General features: G+C 46.2%; 1 protein-coding gene across 1 annotated transcript in view; it reads left to right on the top strand.

Annotated features, from left to right (window-relative positions):
* The window catches only part of P3H2 (prolyl 3-hydroxylase 2), a 303,453-nt gene that overhangs the window by 171,168 nt on the left and 113,716 nt on the right, over nt 1-18,569 (top strand). The window contains exons 2-3 of the mRNA XM_086944627.1: nt 4,646-4,798; nt 9,532-9,721. Coding sequence (XP_086800753.1) covers nt 4,646-4,798; nt 9,532-9,721 — 343 coding nt within the window. The remainder of the gene's footprint in view (nt 1-4,645; nt 4,799-9,531; nt 9,722-18,569) is intronic.

The raw sequence follows: 18,569 nt of genomic DNA, 5'->3' as shown, positions 1-18,569 counted from the left end.
GAGTAGGCCCGCGGCCACGCTCACCTCGAGAGAAACGAAAAGAGTGTCCCGCAAGATCGTACGGCGTCCGGGCGGCAAAGAGGCTTAGGATAGGGGCACCACAGCATAAGTACCCCTGAAGCCCCTCCCCGCCGCCCGGACGAGATTCTCGGCAAGCCGCCTCCTCCAACCGGTGAGGCGGATGTGCCGGACAGGCAAGTGGAGGCGGGACCGCCCTCCTTGACTAGGTACCCGCCCTCTTGATGGCCACTGCGTGGCCTCGGGCAGGCGCAATCCTGCATGCACCATGGTGCAAGGGCGCCTTCATTGGCGCTAGGCTGCTGAAACGTCGCAGGTGCTGGGGCATAAGACAGAAAAGCACCGTGCTTCATAAATACAGCGCACTCCTGCCCTTTCCCTGTGACGTAGGGCAGCGCAGGGAGGTGACTTGCGCCACAGCTCTGGTGAATATGCCCCACAGTCTTGAAGTGCGTCCCTGCGCACAGGGATGTTGTTCCTCCCAGAGTTATAAATATAATCTGTAATTGTGCCATACGTGGTGCACTGCGTAAACCCCTCAAAATAGCCCTTTGTGGTGGTTTCACTTGATGCGCGCCTCGGGGTGTTGGCCTGCCCTTTCCGGATCCATGCGTCGAGCTGCCTGGGTGGCCAAGGGGGGAGAAGTGATGTCAGCGTCCCCGCCCCCTCGTTAACGCACGCGGCCACCTGAGCTGTTCAAAGAGCAGCTCTGTTATAGTGCCTCTTGACTCCGTGTCCGGCCTCGCCCCAGGCGCTGTGCAGGTGTCTCCTCTGTGGTTTTAGAGCAGCTGCTGCCCTGGGAGGGGCCACCTCTGGGACAGGAGCAGGGATATGTCCGGCCCCTGGTGGGCTGTTAAGATGCAGCCTCATGAACGCCTAGGCCACCAGGGGCACTCGCAGTAGCAAGATGCCCCCCTCCCCCTAGCTGGTGCCCACCCAATCGGTGCCTGGCCGAACATCTGGCAAGTGATGACCTCAGACTTGGAAGTCAGAGATTGCCAGTTTTGGCGCCTCCTGATAGGGCCACTGGACTTCTGAGGCAATAAAGGTCCAAATTATGCGGCAAAGAGCGCTTCATTATCTTGCAAGAAAAGCAAAATGTGGCGCCCTAACGTGGCAGACACGTTGCCAGTATTTTGTTTCTTTAGGTTGTGATTGTAACATATATTAAAACTGTCTGGGTGAATGTTTCCCTCGTGGCTCCCTCTTTAACACGAACTCGACAACCAGCCACTGAGAGGTGGGCAGTGAACCTGTGGAAAGATTCTGCCACTCTGCGTCATCACGCGCGCCTCCTACCCAGTAACATTCGATTTCTTTAAACTTTTTTTGTGCAGAAATCTGCACATTGTGCAGCAGTTGATGGAAGGTGCGAATGTGAGAAACAACTGTAAAATGTGGCGATAAATATTGCCACAGAATCGCACGGAGCAAAGTTTCCCAGGATACAGGTGTGAACGGAATATGGCGCAAGCCACGCAACTATCATATGGAGAACCTTCCACGCCTGACCTTACCCCAACCCTATTGTTCTTCGAGGAACATAGTGTATGGGGGATCGCTCTCTCTCCTCGTACCCCACCACACCCTCCGGCCAAGTACCCTGTCCTTCGAAGGGTGGGAGACCCCCTCCAGGGAAGTATCCAGGCCGGCCCGAGCGCAGTGGCCTCCATGGCTTGTCCTCAAGGGCCCCCTCTCCTGACCCCAAATGCCCCACCGGGCCACGCGCTGTTCGTCATCACTCTAATCCCCACTCCTGAACACCCACCCTTCACCCCGAGCCGTCGGTGCGTTGTTTGGCAGGAGCCTGCCTGCGAGCCCTGTGTGTCTGCCAACCTCTTCACCTGCAGCCGGGGGCCAATGTACCCTCTGCAGCGCCTGGCAGCACCCAGGTCTGAAGAACGCGGCCTGGCACCGCGGGGGCTCATCAGGGCGTTCCGGGAGTGGTCCGGGCCTGTCACAGACGCGAGCCTCCGGCGAAAAAAACAGAAACAGCACAAGGTTATTTATGGCCGCTCTCACGTGCATACCATCCGTTTGTGTCCTGTTGGAGGCCACCGGGCCATAGGGGTGAAGCGCCTAGGGGCCCTGCAAATGGTACAGCGCTCATAACAACGTTGGTACCGATAAAAGGAGGCTGCCCCTGCTCCTGAGCTCGGAGGCCCCTTTCGTGAGCTCTCATTGGCTGATACCTGTCTGCGCATGGATACTGGGACTTGTGTGCCCTCCAGGCTTGGAAATGATGCAAGCCTTGGACTGACGTCAGGAGGGCGGGTTGAGCATCTACCACTGTTATTGAAACACAATGAGGAGCGGAGAGGTGAGGGCGTGATGATAGTACCAGCCTTTAGACGCTAGCATGGCGGGTTGCGCGCCTGTGGTCGCAATATAGCACTGGAAAGAGGAAGGGGACTGTTAGAACACATTTGTTATGGGAAGTGTAGTGGATATGTGGAAAGATATCTAGAGTGGTATCACACAGACAGACAAATAGAGCACAATAATTTAGAAAAACCTGGATGCCGGCGGGAGAGCAGCTTTATTGAGAAACGAATTGTAACTCAGGTGTAAATCTCACTTTATGTGGTAAGAATGTTTACGCCTGACCCAGAGAGCACAATGCACGATTTTTGCGGTGTAATTACAAGTTGTTGTTGTTCGATTTACTTTTAAGATGAAGAATTTCCTTGTTTTTCTGCTTGCCGCCCATAGTTGCACGTTTAGGGGCATTCCTGCACATTTTACATATTAGAGTTTGCATAGTAGACACACATTAAGGTTCTGCAATATAACGTGTTCAGTAGGTGTGTTTCCAAACTGGCGAAGGGAAGGAAGAGGATGAGATTAACCCTGGGCGGTGAACTCCGCTCCGCTCGCTGACTTTGCAGAGTTTTCCGCACTTCGCATTACGCAGAGCTCGCAGAGTTTTTTTCCTTGCTCGCATTAATGTCAAGATGGCGGCCGCGAGCGAGGAAAATCAACCTCCTGGCGAGATTTTTCCTCGTTCGCTATCGTCAACATAAAGTTGGTACAGGCGAGTGTGGAAAATCAACATCCCGGTGAGATTTCTCAACGCGGTGGGGTCAGGTTTTTCATTGCGAGTGGTCGTGTATGCTCGTGACAGCCTATGTTGAGAAACTGCCCGTTCGCGTTGAGAAAGCTGCCGCTCCCGTAAAAATCTACTAGAGCAGCAGAAAAGGAAAGCAGGGACCGCTTGCGCTGTGCATGGTGCCGTTCGCAATGATTGCACAGTGCGGACAAGCATCCGGCACTGTACAATCACCGCAAACTGCATTTTTATATCATACTCCACCGCTTGCGGAGCTCCTCGTAGTTCGGCAGAGTTTTTTTGCACTCCGCAGAGTTCCACGTAGTGCAACTCCTCGAACTCCGCCAAGGGTTAGATGAGATGCCTAGATTTCCCGAAGTCCCCAAAAGTCAGAAATCTTCTTTGATTAGAGGAGCAAACCTACAAGAATAAATGCCCAACTCTTTTTAAAGTCTGGTTAATTGTCCCTTTTGGGCCAGAGTGTTTAAGGAGAACCAGGAAGCCTTTTTGGGTCTGTTGGTCTTTGTCTCATTTTATGTTCTCAGTTCTTTGATTTGTGAGCGGTTGTGTAGCTATAATACAACAATATTGATTGCCCGTTCACTAACGCTCCCCGGTAGCTTGTCTCCTTTCTGGTGAAGAATTGGCTTGGTAGTTTAGTCTGCCCTGTTCCCATGATGCACTGGGCCAGGGACAGACTGATTTGCATATAGCCAGGTTTTGAACTGGGATGGTGCAGTGAGATAAATAACTGTGATGGATCAAGCCCTGATCTTTGGACTGGGTAAGAGTGGTCTGTTTAACTCAGACACTCTGTTCATCACCACCCCCTTTTCTGAATCGTTTCTGGCCACTATAGGTGTGGCAGGGTATACTCAGACATGAGGCCCTTTCTCACTGCACCATCAGGATTCAAGCAAGCCGGGCCGAAGAAGGCTGAAATGCCAGAAACCGGTCCCCGGTAGCTTGTCTCCTTTCTGGTGAAGAATTGGCTTGGTAGTTTAGTCTGCCCTGTTCCCATGATGCACTGGGCCAGGGACAGACTGATTTGCATATAGCCAGGTTCTGAGCTGGGATGGTGCAGTGAGATAAATAACGGTGATGGATCAAGCCCTGATCTTTGGACTGGGTAAGAGTGGTCTGTTTAACTCAGACACTCTGTTCATCACCTCCCCCTTTTCTGAATCGCTCCTCGTAGTTCGGCAGAATTTTTTTGCACTCCGCAGAGTTCCACGTAGTGCAACTCCTCGAACTCCGCCAAGGGTTAGATGAGATGCCTAGATTTCCCGAAGTCCCCAAAAGTCAGAAATCTTCTTTGATTAGAGGAGCAAACCTACAAGAATAAATGTCCAACTCTTTTTAAAGTCTGGTTAATTGTCCCTTTTGGGCCAGAGTGTTTGAGGAGAACCAGGAAGCCTTCTTGGGTCTGTTGGTCTTTGTCTCATTTTATGTTCTCAGTTCTTTGATTTGTGAGCGGTTGTGTAGCTATAATACAACAATATTGATTTGCCGTTCACTGATGCTCCAACCGCTGTGCCCGCCTCTTTACCTCTAACCCGTTGTCTTCTTGTTTTCTAGTTGAACCAACCAGACAAGGCTGCGGAAGCTGCGCACACCTTCTTCATGGCGAACCCCGAGCACCAGGAAATGGAACAGAACCTCGCTGATTACAAGAACATGTCCGGGGAGGCGGTCGGTCGCCTTATGGATAGGGAGCGCCTTCCACACATGGTGAGCACTACATGCCCCCTGCTGCTTGTACATACCATCAGTGAGTCTGAGGTGCTCCTGTTAGCGGTTACCACACATGGAAAAAATACAATGTATCTCCCTGCTCCTGAGAAAGCTCCCCAAGAAACAGCGGGTGGTTACGGAGCGGACGCGCTCTCCGAGGGCGCGTTGTAGATGCCCAGCCCTACTTATCTCTGGCATCACAGGAAGCTGTCATGTGGAATAAAGTCAATCAGGATGAAAGATAATCCACCCTAACCTCATAGGCATTGATTCACCAAAATTTAATTAGTAACAGAAATTACATTATACATCATTTGACCTCAAAGTTTTCACCGGAAGTGCTACCATTTGACATTTGACCTTGAATCTTTTCAGGAAGGTTTTGGTGACCCTGATCACTTCTCAATAACTGGCATGGTTGAAGTTGACCTCATAATAAGTGCACTTACTATCGCAACACAGCGGTTACAAACACACATAAATGCCTATTTTAGATGCTAACTATATGTTAAATAGGTTTTTCTTAAATTGTAAACTATAAATGCTATGTATGGAATCATATGTCTGTGTGGACGTCTGTATGTGGTTACATCCAGTGAAGAAACCTGTAAAAGAAAGGGCCAGCACAAATCAAGAATTCGATGTAAAACACTTACAGCCCTCCTTATCTTATATATTGAACACAAAAGGGCCATATGTATAAGGCCATTTCGCCGTCACAAAGTCTACGATTTGTACATTTACGGGCTTTGCAAAATGGCTTTCTGTTATGTACTAAACGGAATTTTGTGATTTTGCAAATGGTTGCCAAATCACAAAATGGCTTTTGAAATCCCGCACTAATTACTATTTAGAAGGTGGGCGTTTAGGGCGTCTCTTCAGATTGTGATTCGTTATTCAACGCACCAGTGGTTTACGACCATAACCCGGTTGCTAAATATTGAAAACGCAACAACTCCAGACTTAAGCAGCAACGAATTTGCAAAAAGGAAGGGTTCCCATTGTGACCTCTTACATTTTTTTTGTGAATGTTAAAAAATACTTTGTTGGGGAGTGTACCACCGCCTACTATCAAACACATATTTCATAACAGAATCCGTTTTAATCAGAACCTTTTTCCTGTAAGGACAATAGAAAGCATTAAAAAATATAAATAAAAAGCAATCACAGATATGGTTGACCCCACGAGGCCACCATCCCAGTGACCACCACCAATCACAGTGAATTGCAATCTGTGCCCTTTCTCTTGCTTAGTAATAAGGTAAGTTGTGCTATAACCCACTCCAAATGGGAATTTCACTAACTGATCTAATAGTATATAAGGCAATTCACAAAATTCTGTTCGATTTACAAAATGACGGTGCACAATTTGCAATAACTTTTTGTTAAGGAAATTTTCCTACATCTGACCCAAAGTCCCCCAGAAGAACATCTTAAATGGACAATTTTGGACACTATTAGGCAGAACTCCAGGGAAGGAGGTGTTGAGAAAATCCTATTCAAGGGCGGAGCGCCTTATCTCTGATGATCTGAAGTCTTAAAGAAGCATCTGAACCCCACAGTGTCTAAACCTGCCAGACCAGAACCCTGGCTCCAAACACTCAATGATCCCAGTAGACTTTGTGTCGGTCATTATGATGGCCACCGCGCCCCACAGAATGCTTTTCCTGCTTGAGGGCAACTCTCGGCGGCTACAAGCCCACATTTAATTTAATACAAATTATTTTGGCTCATCACGATTGTAAATTTATAATCCTGCAGTACGCAGAATTCCCAGGACATACTGCAACTTTAGACCAAATTCTGTGTAGGAAGTTGCTGCCTCTTAAAAAAAATCAGTGTGTGCTCCATAAAATGGGAACACAATACGTCACAAGAGGACTCGGAGTCGAAAAGTGAAATATGACGTTCCGTTCACATTAAATCTTGTACAAGACCATCCCACCCATATCACTATTGAAGGATCAACCCCAGAAGTGTTCAACGAAGCGGCCATATCAAAAACACGGATACCGATGACACAGAAAAAGGTGCAGCGAAGGTGAGTGTGTTCTTTTATACGAGTGACCTTATCGATTTAACTCACTAGTCCCAATGTCACTGATTAATTTCCACAACCTTCTTTTCTAGCTGGCGATAAAGGCGTTCAGCTGTTCAAACACCACCTCAAATTAAACTTAGTTATGAACCAACAAATCTCCTCTGTTCATACAAACCTCAAGCCACTTGTTATTCAGTCCTCTTGCCTCTCTCTGATAGGAGAAACCCATCACCAATGTTACTCCGAAGGTTTGAGCCCCCCATTGAAGTGTTCCTCAAAACAAAGGGTTGCACTTTCAAACTCCACCTGCCCTGTCCCACAGGTTATCTTCTGCATTCTTTTCCAAACACAGATCTAACCAGCTCCTAGTTTGGGGGAGAATCTCAAGCCGCCTTTTGTTCGAAACATGTCGACAACTATTTCTATAAGAGCAACTGAAACACTGGAATAAATGCAGAGAACACTAGTAATGTCTATAATCCAGTGCTCCAAACATATTTAGTCTGCCTTCGATTTGAAACATTTGAAGGGTTCATTAAGCAATTGAAAAGCAGAATTGTGTCCTTATAAATATTAGGTCTTCCATAGTTAATTTGGTTTATTCCTATCTTCTTCTACATATCTTTTTAGCACAATATCTTGTGGTGATGGTGTCCTTTTCTAAACTTTATAGATTTTTTTTACAAATTATACAAGTCAGTGATTAACATTTTAGAATTTGTTTGGGTAAATAAGTGCTGCAGTGATACAGTATTTAGCCTAACGGCGCAAGCTACAGATAATACATTTTCACATATTTAGCACAGTTGAGATTTCTATCAAAAATGCTGATGTATCCCTATTTGAAGTCTACATCATCCACGTCTTTTATATGTACTCACACTATTAAGTATTGCATATTGCTGAGCTTCCCTAACTTTTTTGATCCTCACCTCAATTTTTACAAAGACAACCTTTTGTTACCCACCTACCCTTAAAGGACACGAAGCAGTCGATTTTTTAATGTAACTAAAGCGTCGTGTGATAGAGCCTTGTCATTTACTGGCAGCATCTTTTCAATTGAAATGGCTGCAACATTTGCACTCCATGTTACTGTTAAAACGGTGTTCTACACAAATGAAAATGTGTGGAAATCGGCTTTCAGTGAATATTTATCATTTGTGCATCACTAAGTAAAAGTAACGTCATTTGTTTTGTTCCTTTTGAAATCTTTGTTTCTGTCACACTTCAGAATTACAAAAATGTGCTTCATATATGCTTTCCTAAAGGGTTTGTACAGTTCATACACAGGTATATACATTTTGTTGTGTGTTTCAAAAAGCAACACCCTGCAGTCTTTCCTTTTGCACTTCCTGTCCCCCAGCAAGATTGTCACATATTTTTACTATACTTTTTTTCTCTGACTAATGTGACAGGAGTTTGTAAACACCAATCCCCATGTTGAAACAATAAGCAGGAAATTGTCAGAAGACAGAGCCAGACATTAGCCCCCTCGGTCTTTGAAGCGCATCACATGTGACGAGATAAATACAGAATTTAAAAGCATCTTTCTATATTGCTTGGACTTTCACAAACCACTAAAAATCAGCTCCTGACCTGACCCACACTTTGGGGAACACTGGCACGATGCATTGGCTTTGAGGGGTATTCTTTTCTCTCACTTTTATCTGTCTCATAATATCCCCATATCAGCCTTCCTTTGTCTGTGTTGATGCCTGAATTTTAATGTCCAAGTGTCAGTTGCACAGACATATAGTTTTACTGATAAATTTATACAGCGCACACATGATAATGAAATGGCATTACCTAGTGTATTGATTTGTTTTGAGCATATTAAAATATTTTTTTCAGAACACTTCAAAAGAACAAAAAATGTGCTTTGTTTGCGGTTCCCTAATTATTACGTATTCTGAAATATTTGCACAATTCATTTATAGAGATTGACATTTGTTGCGTGCTAGAAAAGAGTGTTTTCTGTCATGCCCCCCCCCCCCAGACTGTCACATAAATCCTCTCACTTTGAAGTCAGAGAAAGTAAAGTAAACACCAAGCTCCTTGGGAAGACCGAGTCTGGCATTTGAGTTCTGTCTTTGAGTGCAAAACAAATGTGGCAAAATAAGAACAAAATATAAAGCGCTGTTACAGAAATTGAGCACTTGTGGAGGCATACATGGCGCGAGTGATAGAGGCGGTAAACAGGCTGTGCTCCATGGGAGGGACAGAGGCATGTTGGACAGCCGGAAAAAATAAAGCCAGCAAATAGAAAGCAAGCAAAAGGGAGTTACAAGCCACAAACCAATGGTAAGCAGTGGGTGGAATGCATTCCCAGAGAAGTGTTCGGAATGCTCCCAAGAAGTCTTTAGGAACCAGACAGCACACCTTAAAGGGAAGGAATGGTTGCTCTTACCCAAGCCCTAATAAGAACTTCATCATGGGTTTAACATATAAAAATTGTTTAGTCCTCCACCAATCAGACGGGGCGGGAGGGGCTATAACTACAGCCAGAAGACCTGAAAGGCTTGCATTGAACCTGCATGGGAAGTCTTCTGGTCACTGTCTGATTCCATCTTGACCCTCACACCCACTGTAGTCCTTTATGTGGAGGACCCGTGCAGACCTCCAGCCCGGAGGTCCAAGTAGAAGCGCTCTTGAGAGTCCCAACCTGATTGTGTCGCCGCTTCTTTTGCAGGAGGACTACCGCGCCGGGGTGAGGTACTACGACGCCGAGCAGTACCCCCAGGCCATCGACTACTTTGAAGATGCCCTGGTCGGCTACTACCGGGCAGACGAGGAGTGCCGTCTCCTGTGCCAAGGGCCTCAGCGGTTTGAGGAGCACGACTACTTGGGCTACAACGCCAACCTCTACGAAGCAATATCAGGTAAACACTATTGGTTTCTTATCAATAATTGTATAAAGTTCTCAATTCATTGTTCCAATTCACAAAACCCAGGGCCACTGGTACCATGTAGTGATGATATGCCAAATTATGCAGCAGAGTTGGCTAAATTATGTGGTAAGAAATGTGGCAGCGTTGTTGGTAAGGTTCACTCTATTGCAGCCTGAAACTACATTTTTTGTTGAAATCTGCAAATTATGAGGCTGCTGTTGGATTATTTGTCGAGTGCCGTAAATCCATAACTCTGCAGAGGACGTCACAGCTGCAGAAGCAATGCCTTCTAGTGGCCCTGACTATGCCACATAGCCCTGTGCACACACACAAGTGGAGGTAGAATGAATCAACAGCTGAAACAGAACACATTTCAACCAACCATAGCTTAGAGCTTTGAGGGGGCGCTTTCAGACGTGTTAGGGGGAACTTCAAAGGTAACATTATAAGATAACTGCGTGCCCCTGTGTTACAGCTAGACACCCAGAGGGGAGTAGTAAAGTGAAAAAGGACCAAGTTGGAGAAGGATGAAAAGCTGAGTGGGCCATTCCATAAATCAAACCTGTAACCTGCTGACTGCAGGGGGTGCTCGACCTACAGTGCAGGCCTGTTTACCTCATTTTCTCACTTAAGATGCCATCTGCCATTCACAGTCGACAGCTAGCTCTTCTGTAGCCAGCTTACTAGCTCAGTGGACTAATGCACCCACTGAGACGTTTGACCTCATGGCCTCAGGTTCGAATCCCGGCAGCGCCTCTGAGCTCTTCATCCCTCTAAGGTCAATAACATGAGCATCATTGATAATAATAGTTGCCTGCTCTTACAGACATAAGGTCGAATAAGTGCTTTACATATACACGTCACACGCTCCCTGTTGTGCTTTTTCGTTTTGGGTTCAAACAATAAACACCATTTGTTATTCTAATCCTAAAAGTAACACTTATCAGCTATAGTAAACTTTATCTTTTGAGAAACACTATCTGTAGCAGTATGTTTTATTCATCTCATGTCTGAGACTGAAGAACCCAGAAGGCTCGTTAGAAATGTACATTGCTGTGGCAAATGCCACATCATTGGGGCCTTTACCTTATGATCCATCACCTGGCACTTAATACGCTGATTTGAGTAAAAACAGGTTCATTTGCCGTCTCAGATGCATGTACAGTTACTGAAAATAGTGCAAGCATACCCCAAATTGTATAAAAAGGAATCTGCTCATGTATTGTCATATGCAGTTTCAAAGTTTTCCTTTTTTAAGAAAACCATATGTTCATGGTGGTGAAAGTTTTGGGGTTATTTTTAAAAAATTGGAGAGGTTGGCCTTTGTGTGTTGGAAAAGGTTCAGGATCTAGAAACACAGGAGCCCCTGGGGTGACTGCACCGCAGTTAATGAGGTTACCAGTTCCTCCTGTGGTCGATGCCAAAAGCTTCAGACATGTAAACAAGGTGTTCTTCTGCACCGCTGCGAGATTTGGGGAGATGGGCCAGTGTTGGGCACATGGTTAGAGGGTCAGCACAGGGCTGCTAAAAATAGAAATTCTTGAATCACTTCTGATCTTTCTAAGGCAATCTTGTATAAAAAGCTTCAGCGGTCAAGCGGTAGGCTGAGCAAATGCAACAGACACCATGTGACCTGGAGGTTACAGGCTCCAGTCAGAATGGGATCGCTTGATAGGTTGAGTGTGTGTTGCATTCTTTTGTGGGGGGTCAGACCACATATTTTCTAGCCACAGAGACATTGCTTTTGAGAAGTTGGCCTGATATGTGATGTCCACTATTCTAGTGGGCCCCCTGTATCAGTCCAAACAACCCTTATGGTGATGGTTATAAAGTCAACCTTATAGACCAGCTATCCTAGTGGTAGCATGGACAAAGCAGTCTTAGGCTAAAACTTCAGAGGGCATGTAAAGCCAGCTGTTTTACCATATGTAACCCCTTGAATACCAAATGAAAGGACATCACACAGGATATATATAAAATATATATGTATTTATTTCTAAACAACCCCTCTGAGCTCTGTATGAGATCAGAGGCACAAGTACATAACAAAATACTTCATTATCATACAATAAGTTGCACAAAATACAGTAGGGCCCTAGGGGCATGCTAAACCATATACTAAAATAGTGGTATAAGAACCACGTCACAAACAATGGTTAGACCTAGGGCCTAGGGAATCACTGGGGCTACGCTGTACTATCAAAGGATAGGAAGCAGGGGGCCCACAGGATGCGTGTGCAGTGTCTTTACACACACGCAAGCTACCATAGAGTTATAATGTGAACAAAAGAATTGGAAACTAGTTCTTTTAGGGCACTTCCGGATGGACTAAGAGAAAGCTATTGAAAACTGGGACACTAGGATAGTCAATACCCACAGGAGTACCTGAGTACTCGCGTTAACTCACCCACAGGAAGCGGTTGCATAGGTGTCAAAGTGTGTCGGGTTTCGTCGCTGAATCCTATGGCGCCTCGAAGAAAGATGCTGCAGGCGACCAGGAGAGAAGTGTCCGGTTGGATCCAAGAGCGGATCAAGGATGAAGAGTACCTGAAAGCAGAGGGGACAGAATCTGGGTCACTAGTCAGTGACCAGGAAGGAACCAGGCGATGTCGAGGAGCAATCAGGTGATGTCATGAAGCTTGTCTCTGCAGCCACGTGGACCAGGAGGTGTCGACGATGACCAGAAGGCAGGCACGGACTGTCCCACAAAGGCTCTCGCTGTCGGCGGTGTCGGCTTCCGGATTGGAGTCAACAAGCCTTGGCAAACGCAACCCACGCAGGCATCGAAGAGGGCTTCTGAATCAGATCAGCAAGGTCTGATGGCCTTCTCCTTTTCAGGGAAGCAAGGGCCAGCCTGGAGCAACCATACCAGCAGGGGGAATTTGTAGGTTTGTCGTCACAGAGGCCACTAGCCAATGGGCAAGTGACCGGACAGACGCGTCGAGCAGGAAAATGCAGAAGGGCCCCACGCGGCACTCGTGGAGTGTAGAGGGCTGATCTTCGATGCAGATGATGCTCGGGCTGGGGCTTCTCAAACCCCAATGCACAACTTCGAGGGTGCCTCAGAAGTTGCACGGAAAGCAATTCGCAGGCTTTCCAAGATGACCGGTCCCACGTCTCTCGTCGCCTCCACGGGTCTCAGCTTTGCTGTGGCTGTGGATCGGGCTGAAGGAAGTCTGGAAGTCCGGGTCTTGTCAGGCTCTGTGTTTGGGCTCCAGCGGGAGCGACGACAAAGCAAACCGTTGATCGCTTGATGGTGCCTGCTTGCACAGGGTGGCCACTCCTTGACCACAAAGGAGATTCTTCAGTCTTCTATGTCAAGTAGAATGTCGAAGGTGCAGAGTTTTGTTTCAAGTTTCCAGTCAGGATAAATCTAAAGTCTCTAGACTAAGCTCCTACCTATATACCAATCTGAGGGGCTGGATTACCTGCTAGGTCTCTCCTATTGGCGGGACCAGGGAAGGGGGTGGTTACACTCCTTTCCTTTTGTCCAGTTTCGTGCCAGGGCTGGGGTTGAAGTGCCCCTGCAACCGGTTTGAACTGGACTATGCATGGAGCACCTTGTGTGCCCCAGGCAGTGTCTCATTTCTTTCAGCCCTCCCTGCTCCAATACACTATGGCCTGTCTGGGGTGGTGCTAGCACCTCCCAAGACAGGAAAACTATTGTCCAAGCCTCCCTCGCTGGAAGGACTCCCAGCAGCAGATGGTCAGACTTGTGTCTGTGGCAGCAGCATCCATTTTGTGATGCTGAGGCTCTGGTTAACTTTAACCGGGATTAGTAGGAACAACATGTCTTCTCCTTCTAGAAGGGTGGAATGCTACCCCCGTCGCCAGAACTGGGGAGGGGGTAGTATTCCAAAGCGTATGACACCTTGCACGACAGGTTTTGATAAAGCCAAACCAGAGTAAGCATTTAACCGCGAGGTTCATAATGCGCTTAAGAGTATATGGTATGGCTATATCATAGAACAGCTATAAGGACATGGTTCCGAAAACTGCAGACAGGCTCAGCTCATGCTAGAGCACCATCTCACATAAAACCAAGCACTCTGCCTCCAGGATTGTGAAGGCCTGCAATAGGAGTGACTTATAGGCATATATGTGTCTATATATAAGGGTAGATATAGGAATACTATATCTCAGCTTGCCCCAGCTGAGTGATCAGCCAGTTGTGTCAATTTGGATGGCCAGCCAGGGGTGGCATAATACATGCTGCAGCCCCTGGTAGGCCTTGGTTGCATCCTATGCCCTGGGTACCTATAGTACACTTTACAGGGGCTCATAAGGTGACCCAATATCCCATTGGAGATGTACCCAAAGTACATGGAGTCCATTTTACAGTGAGAGCAGATAGCCTGGGGCCCTGATTAGCTAACAAATCAAAAACCAGCTAAACACTAGGCAAAAAATCTGGGGTAACCATAGTCAGGTATCCACCTTCCTACATTGCTTAACAAGGCTCTGCCAAGGCAGCCTTGCTATGATCAGTATCGCCCATAAACCATCTCTGTTCCAATGCACATGTTGACCATGTCCCTACCCAATACATAAGTGGTCCAAGGACATCAAAGTTGTCTATTCTCTCAAGGCCATGTCAAAATAACTTGGTAACACAGGGGTACTTTGAGGTAGGTGAAGTAAGGATCTAACACAGTAGCTTTCCCTACAGGTAAACACATTGACTTTGACTGTGCCCCAGGTTTCTACCCCATACAGAGCTGGACGCATAAACACACAAATATTCATTGAAAAACTATGGTACAGAGCACAGCATCAAGTTATTTTTTTAAACTGACCCTGTTGTCAGTTAGATTTAATCGTAAATACAGCACCAAGAAAAAACACACAATGGACAAGGTGGTACAGTCCAAATGCAAGTATGAAAATGTAGAAACTCTTGATATTGTTGACACTAAGTTGTATCGTAGATGCAGACAGCTGACACGTGTTTCGTTGTGTAGACGACGTCAGGGTTGGATTGGGATTAAAAATCGGCCCGGGCACGCAAAAAAAATGTGGCCCACATTTGCATATTGCTTTTCCGTAAAACACTGCTTTGTCGAAATGTTACTTTAAAAAAAGGGGGGGGGTAAAAAATGCACAGATTTGTTTACACTGGTGAAACGCATCTGAAAACAAGTGAGGCCACTTTTGCTCAGGCCCATGCTCAATATGCATGCATTAATGGGCCAGCCCAGCGAGAGAAAGAAAGTGACACCTCTGCCGTTAATTAAAGGGAGGTAATGGACACCCATCTACCACCAGAAAGGCCACTAAGGTACCCACTGGGCCGTTGGCGGCATCAAACAATGCAGAAACCGCCCAATTCGCCCCCCGTGCTGCTCAAAAAAGCAGCCCACTGCTGGAATTCTTATATCAGCCCCTCGGGCATTGCCCGAGTGCCCCCATTACCAATCCGACGCTGGACGACGTTTTCAAGGCTCCAACTTTAAACTGTGCAAACACATATAAAATCCAGAGTCCCCTGAGTAGATTGGGGAGTTGAAACAGTAGTTGCAATAGTCCTAACTCCGTACTTGGATCTTGAGTATGGAAACGTCCCTTTTTGGCACTTGCGATTGTTGCACTCGTTATAATAGACAAGACTAACTACTATTCTGCTCCATGTAAACGTCTGCCTTCCTAAACATGAGCGGGAGCAGTCTTGCATAAAAACGAAGAACTGGCGTGCTCGTTATGCTAAACGTAGCCTCAAACCAAAGTGTAAGCATACATCTGTAGGTCATCCATAGTCGCGGCTGAAGTAACCTGTAATGTGTAAAGTGTTCCGCTTTGTATGCAGAGGTCCTGTCCATGTGCTTACTCAGGCCTGCGACTGAAACGCTTTGCACCCCAATAGAACGGTACGTATTGTGGAATAATTTCTCACTCTGGTTTACTCTTCACATCTCGTGCGATGACATCTCTAACCGTGCCGTACAAGCTGTCGTAAGATGCTCTTGTTTGCTTTGTGACCACACTCTCAAGGTTAATTTTTGGTGAAAACTCTTTAAACTAAGAGCTTTTTAGCTGCAGCAATTATAATAACCGCTGTAGGAGCTGGAATTACCCCGGCTGCTGGCACCAGACTTAACCTCTAATGGATCCTCTTTAAAGGATTTAAAGTTTTATGTGATGTTCTGTGTATTTGCAAAGCGAGCTATCACCCACGAGGATATTCTGGCACTAAGCCGGAGTGTGTGCCTAGCCCCTCCTAAGAAGCGTTGGTTAATTGAAATGCCGAGTCTTCGGCTTCTTAAGGAAGTCAAGAAAAGAGGATGTGGAGTGCACGGATGGTCCGTACATGAGCGTACTCATTCCATTTATAGTTTATCAAAATAATTCTGCAATGTAATTTTTCGTAACTAGCTCTCGGAGTCGGTAATTAGCGTGCCTGCTGCCTTCCTTGGATGAATTATCCGTTTCTCAGGCTCCATCTATGGAATTGAACCCTGATTCCCCATTAGCCGTGGTCACCATGGTAGGCACAGAAAGTACCATTTAAAGTTGATATGAAGCAGACATATGAATGTATTGTCGTCGTCACGGGGCATGCTATTGGGCTGAGGTTATCTAGAGTCACCAAAGAGGCCGGCCGAGCCCGAATTGGTCTTGGTCTGATAAATGCACGCATCCGCACGTCAGCGCTCGTCGGCATATATTAGACCTAAAATGGCCACAGTTATTCAAGTAAGGGATGGAGCGATCAAATGAACCATAACTGATTTAATGAGTCATTTGCAGTTTCACTGCACCGGCCTGTATAATGCATGGCATAATCTTTGAGACAAGCATATGCTACTGGCAGGATCAACCAGGTTTAAATTTGATGCCAGGGCATTTCCCGGAGTCGGCGTCTGCCACTGTTCGACTTGTGGGGGGTACAGCTCTTGAAATAAAACACATTTTTTGAAGTCTGAAATTTCTTTTGGTCCATGGAAAGCAGCTTTGTTTCCAGCCTTCCATTCATAAGCAGAGTTGTTGATTTTGGCTGGGGAGCCGGAGCACTGAGAGGTCAGGCCGCGGCTCGGTAGTGCCTGGCTCACGAGCTTCAAGTACATCATGGGAACTTGATAGGAAATGCAGCCCTCTGTGAGCCAGTAAATGTTTTACAGGGTCTGTGTTTCATATCACCCAGTTTCGACAAGGTGTAAAAGAGTGCAGTGCTAACCAGTGTATTTATTTACACAAGTTACTTATTAAAAATCCAATTAATGAGGGCAAGTACGGAGCCAGCTGGCTGGAGCTGGGAGTTCAGCTTAAGCTGGGATCGTGGCTGTGACTTAAGACCTAATGGTCGACACCAGTAAGGGCTAATTCCAACACGTCTATAGGGCCTTCTGGGAGCTACTTTCATTAGACGACATCGAAATGGGGCAGTGACGTAGTAGAAAGTCCAGTTTATCCAAGCGCTTCTGGTTCGTGGCCAGCCAAGGAGCTATAAATTATCAGCACCCCGTCCGTAGGAAGGCTGCTATCGGTGCTGGTTACAGTTAGAAGCAACAAAATGCACTGTTGTGTAGCAACCAAACTTGCTGCTTAGTGTCACCCCTCCAGCTGCTGATGGATTGGTTCACATCCATTCCATACCTTTACTCCAGTTTCTATTTGGTAGATAAAATTTATAATAGTTAGACGTGATCTTTAGTGGGTGTGCCATTTCATGCACATGGTTGGTGGTATTCATAGATAAGCCAATCAAATTGGATGCTGTCAAGCTTGACAGGATAGCCAATCGCACTCCTTAGGAAGATATGTTGATCTCTCCAATGTTTGAACCAAAGTCTAGAGAAAAAGTACTCATGAAGTATACCAAAGGAAACGACTTTTCATTCAAATTTATTCATCTGTTCAAAATTATTCTCGGTGTATGCTGTTACATCACAGCTATATGAAAACTCCAAAACGTTCCAAGATATTCAAACAATCCATTCAATCGGTATTATGATCCCCCAAATACCCAATGCATTTCGTGCTTTCCGCACTTCATCAGCGAAAATACATTTTTATCAAACGGGTAATCGGAAGGAAACGTAATCTGTCTTCTGGCCCAGTCGGGATCGAGCTTGGGCATTAATAGATAAGCCACAGAAATGTTGTTATTTTTAGGTTGTAGGGTAGGTGTTTTAGAGGATAGTTCGTAAACTTTAAAATGTGGTGGGCCAATTTACAGAAATACAAAACTAGGGATTATGATACAAATGCATATGTCTTAGAGTGGCCTGTGTTCACAGAGAGGAGGCATGCAGGGGATGGTAAGGAAGGAGAGGTTAACTTGAAAGAAAAGCAGAGGTAACAATTGGAAGTTTTACTTCAAAGTCAAATTTCAAGGGAGTTTTGAGATTTCAAAGAAATTTGAGGATGCAGATAGGTAGAAAACCATAGAAAGAAATAACATTATCTGCATGTGTGGGGTACCTTAGATAAGCACTAGCATCAGGCGACCAGTCTATCCCCTGAAAGGCTACCACTAGACCACCGCTTCAGCTGGAACATTTGGTCAGCTCAAGGGCTGGAAGCGTAAAGTAATGGTTGGGCACATACGTCGGGAAACATCAAGAGGTCTAGATAATTCGCCCTTGATTGGACAACTGGTCCATCCTGGTGTCTGGTAGAGTCAAATCTGGAACCTGTCAGAGCTGATGGCACGGCGAAAGGTGGCTCCGCAGTGGCATGCCTTTCATATAGGTTACAGGTACAGGATATAGTGGTATTATACAGCTAGAGGAGTGGATGGACACTCGTGTTCTGCCATCTGTCTTGAGGGTATGTTGTAGTGTAAAGCTAATGACCTAACACACAGAGTGACTAGAGTTCTGATCTTCCCATGCCAGCTTTC

The sequence above is a fragment of the Lissotriton vulgaris genome, chromosome 11 (assembly GCF_964263255.1).
Source record: "Lissotriton vulgaris chromosome 11, aLisVul1.2, whole genome shotgun sequence".
NCBI classification, from domain to species: domain Eukaryota; kingdom Metazoa; phylum Chordata; class Amphibia; order Caudata; family Salamandridae; genus Lissotriton; species Lissotriton vulgaris.
This window is presented reverse-complemented; position numbering and strand designations above follow the sequence as displayed.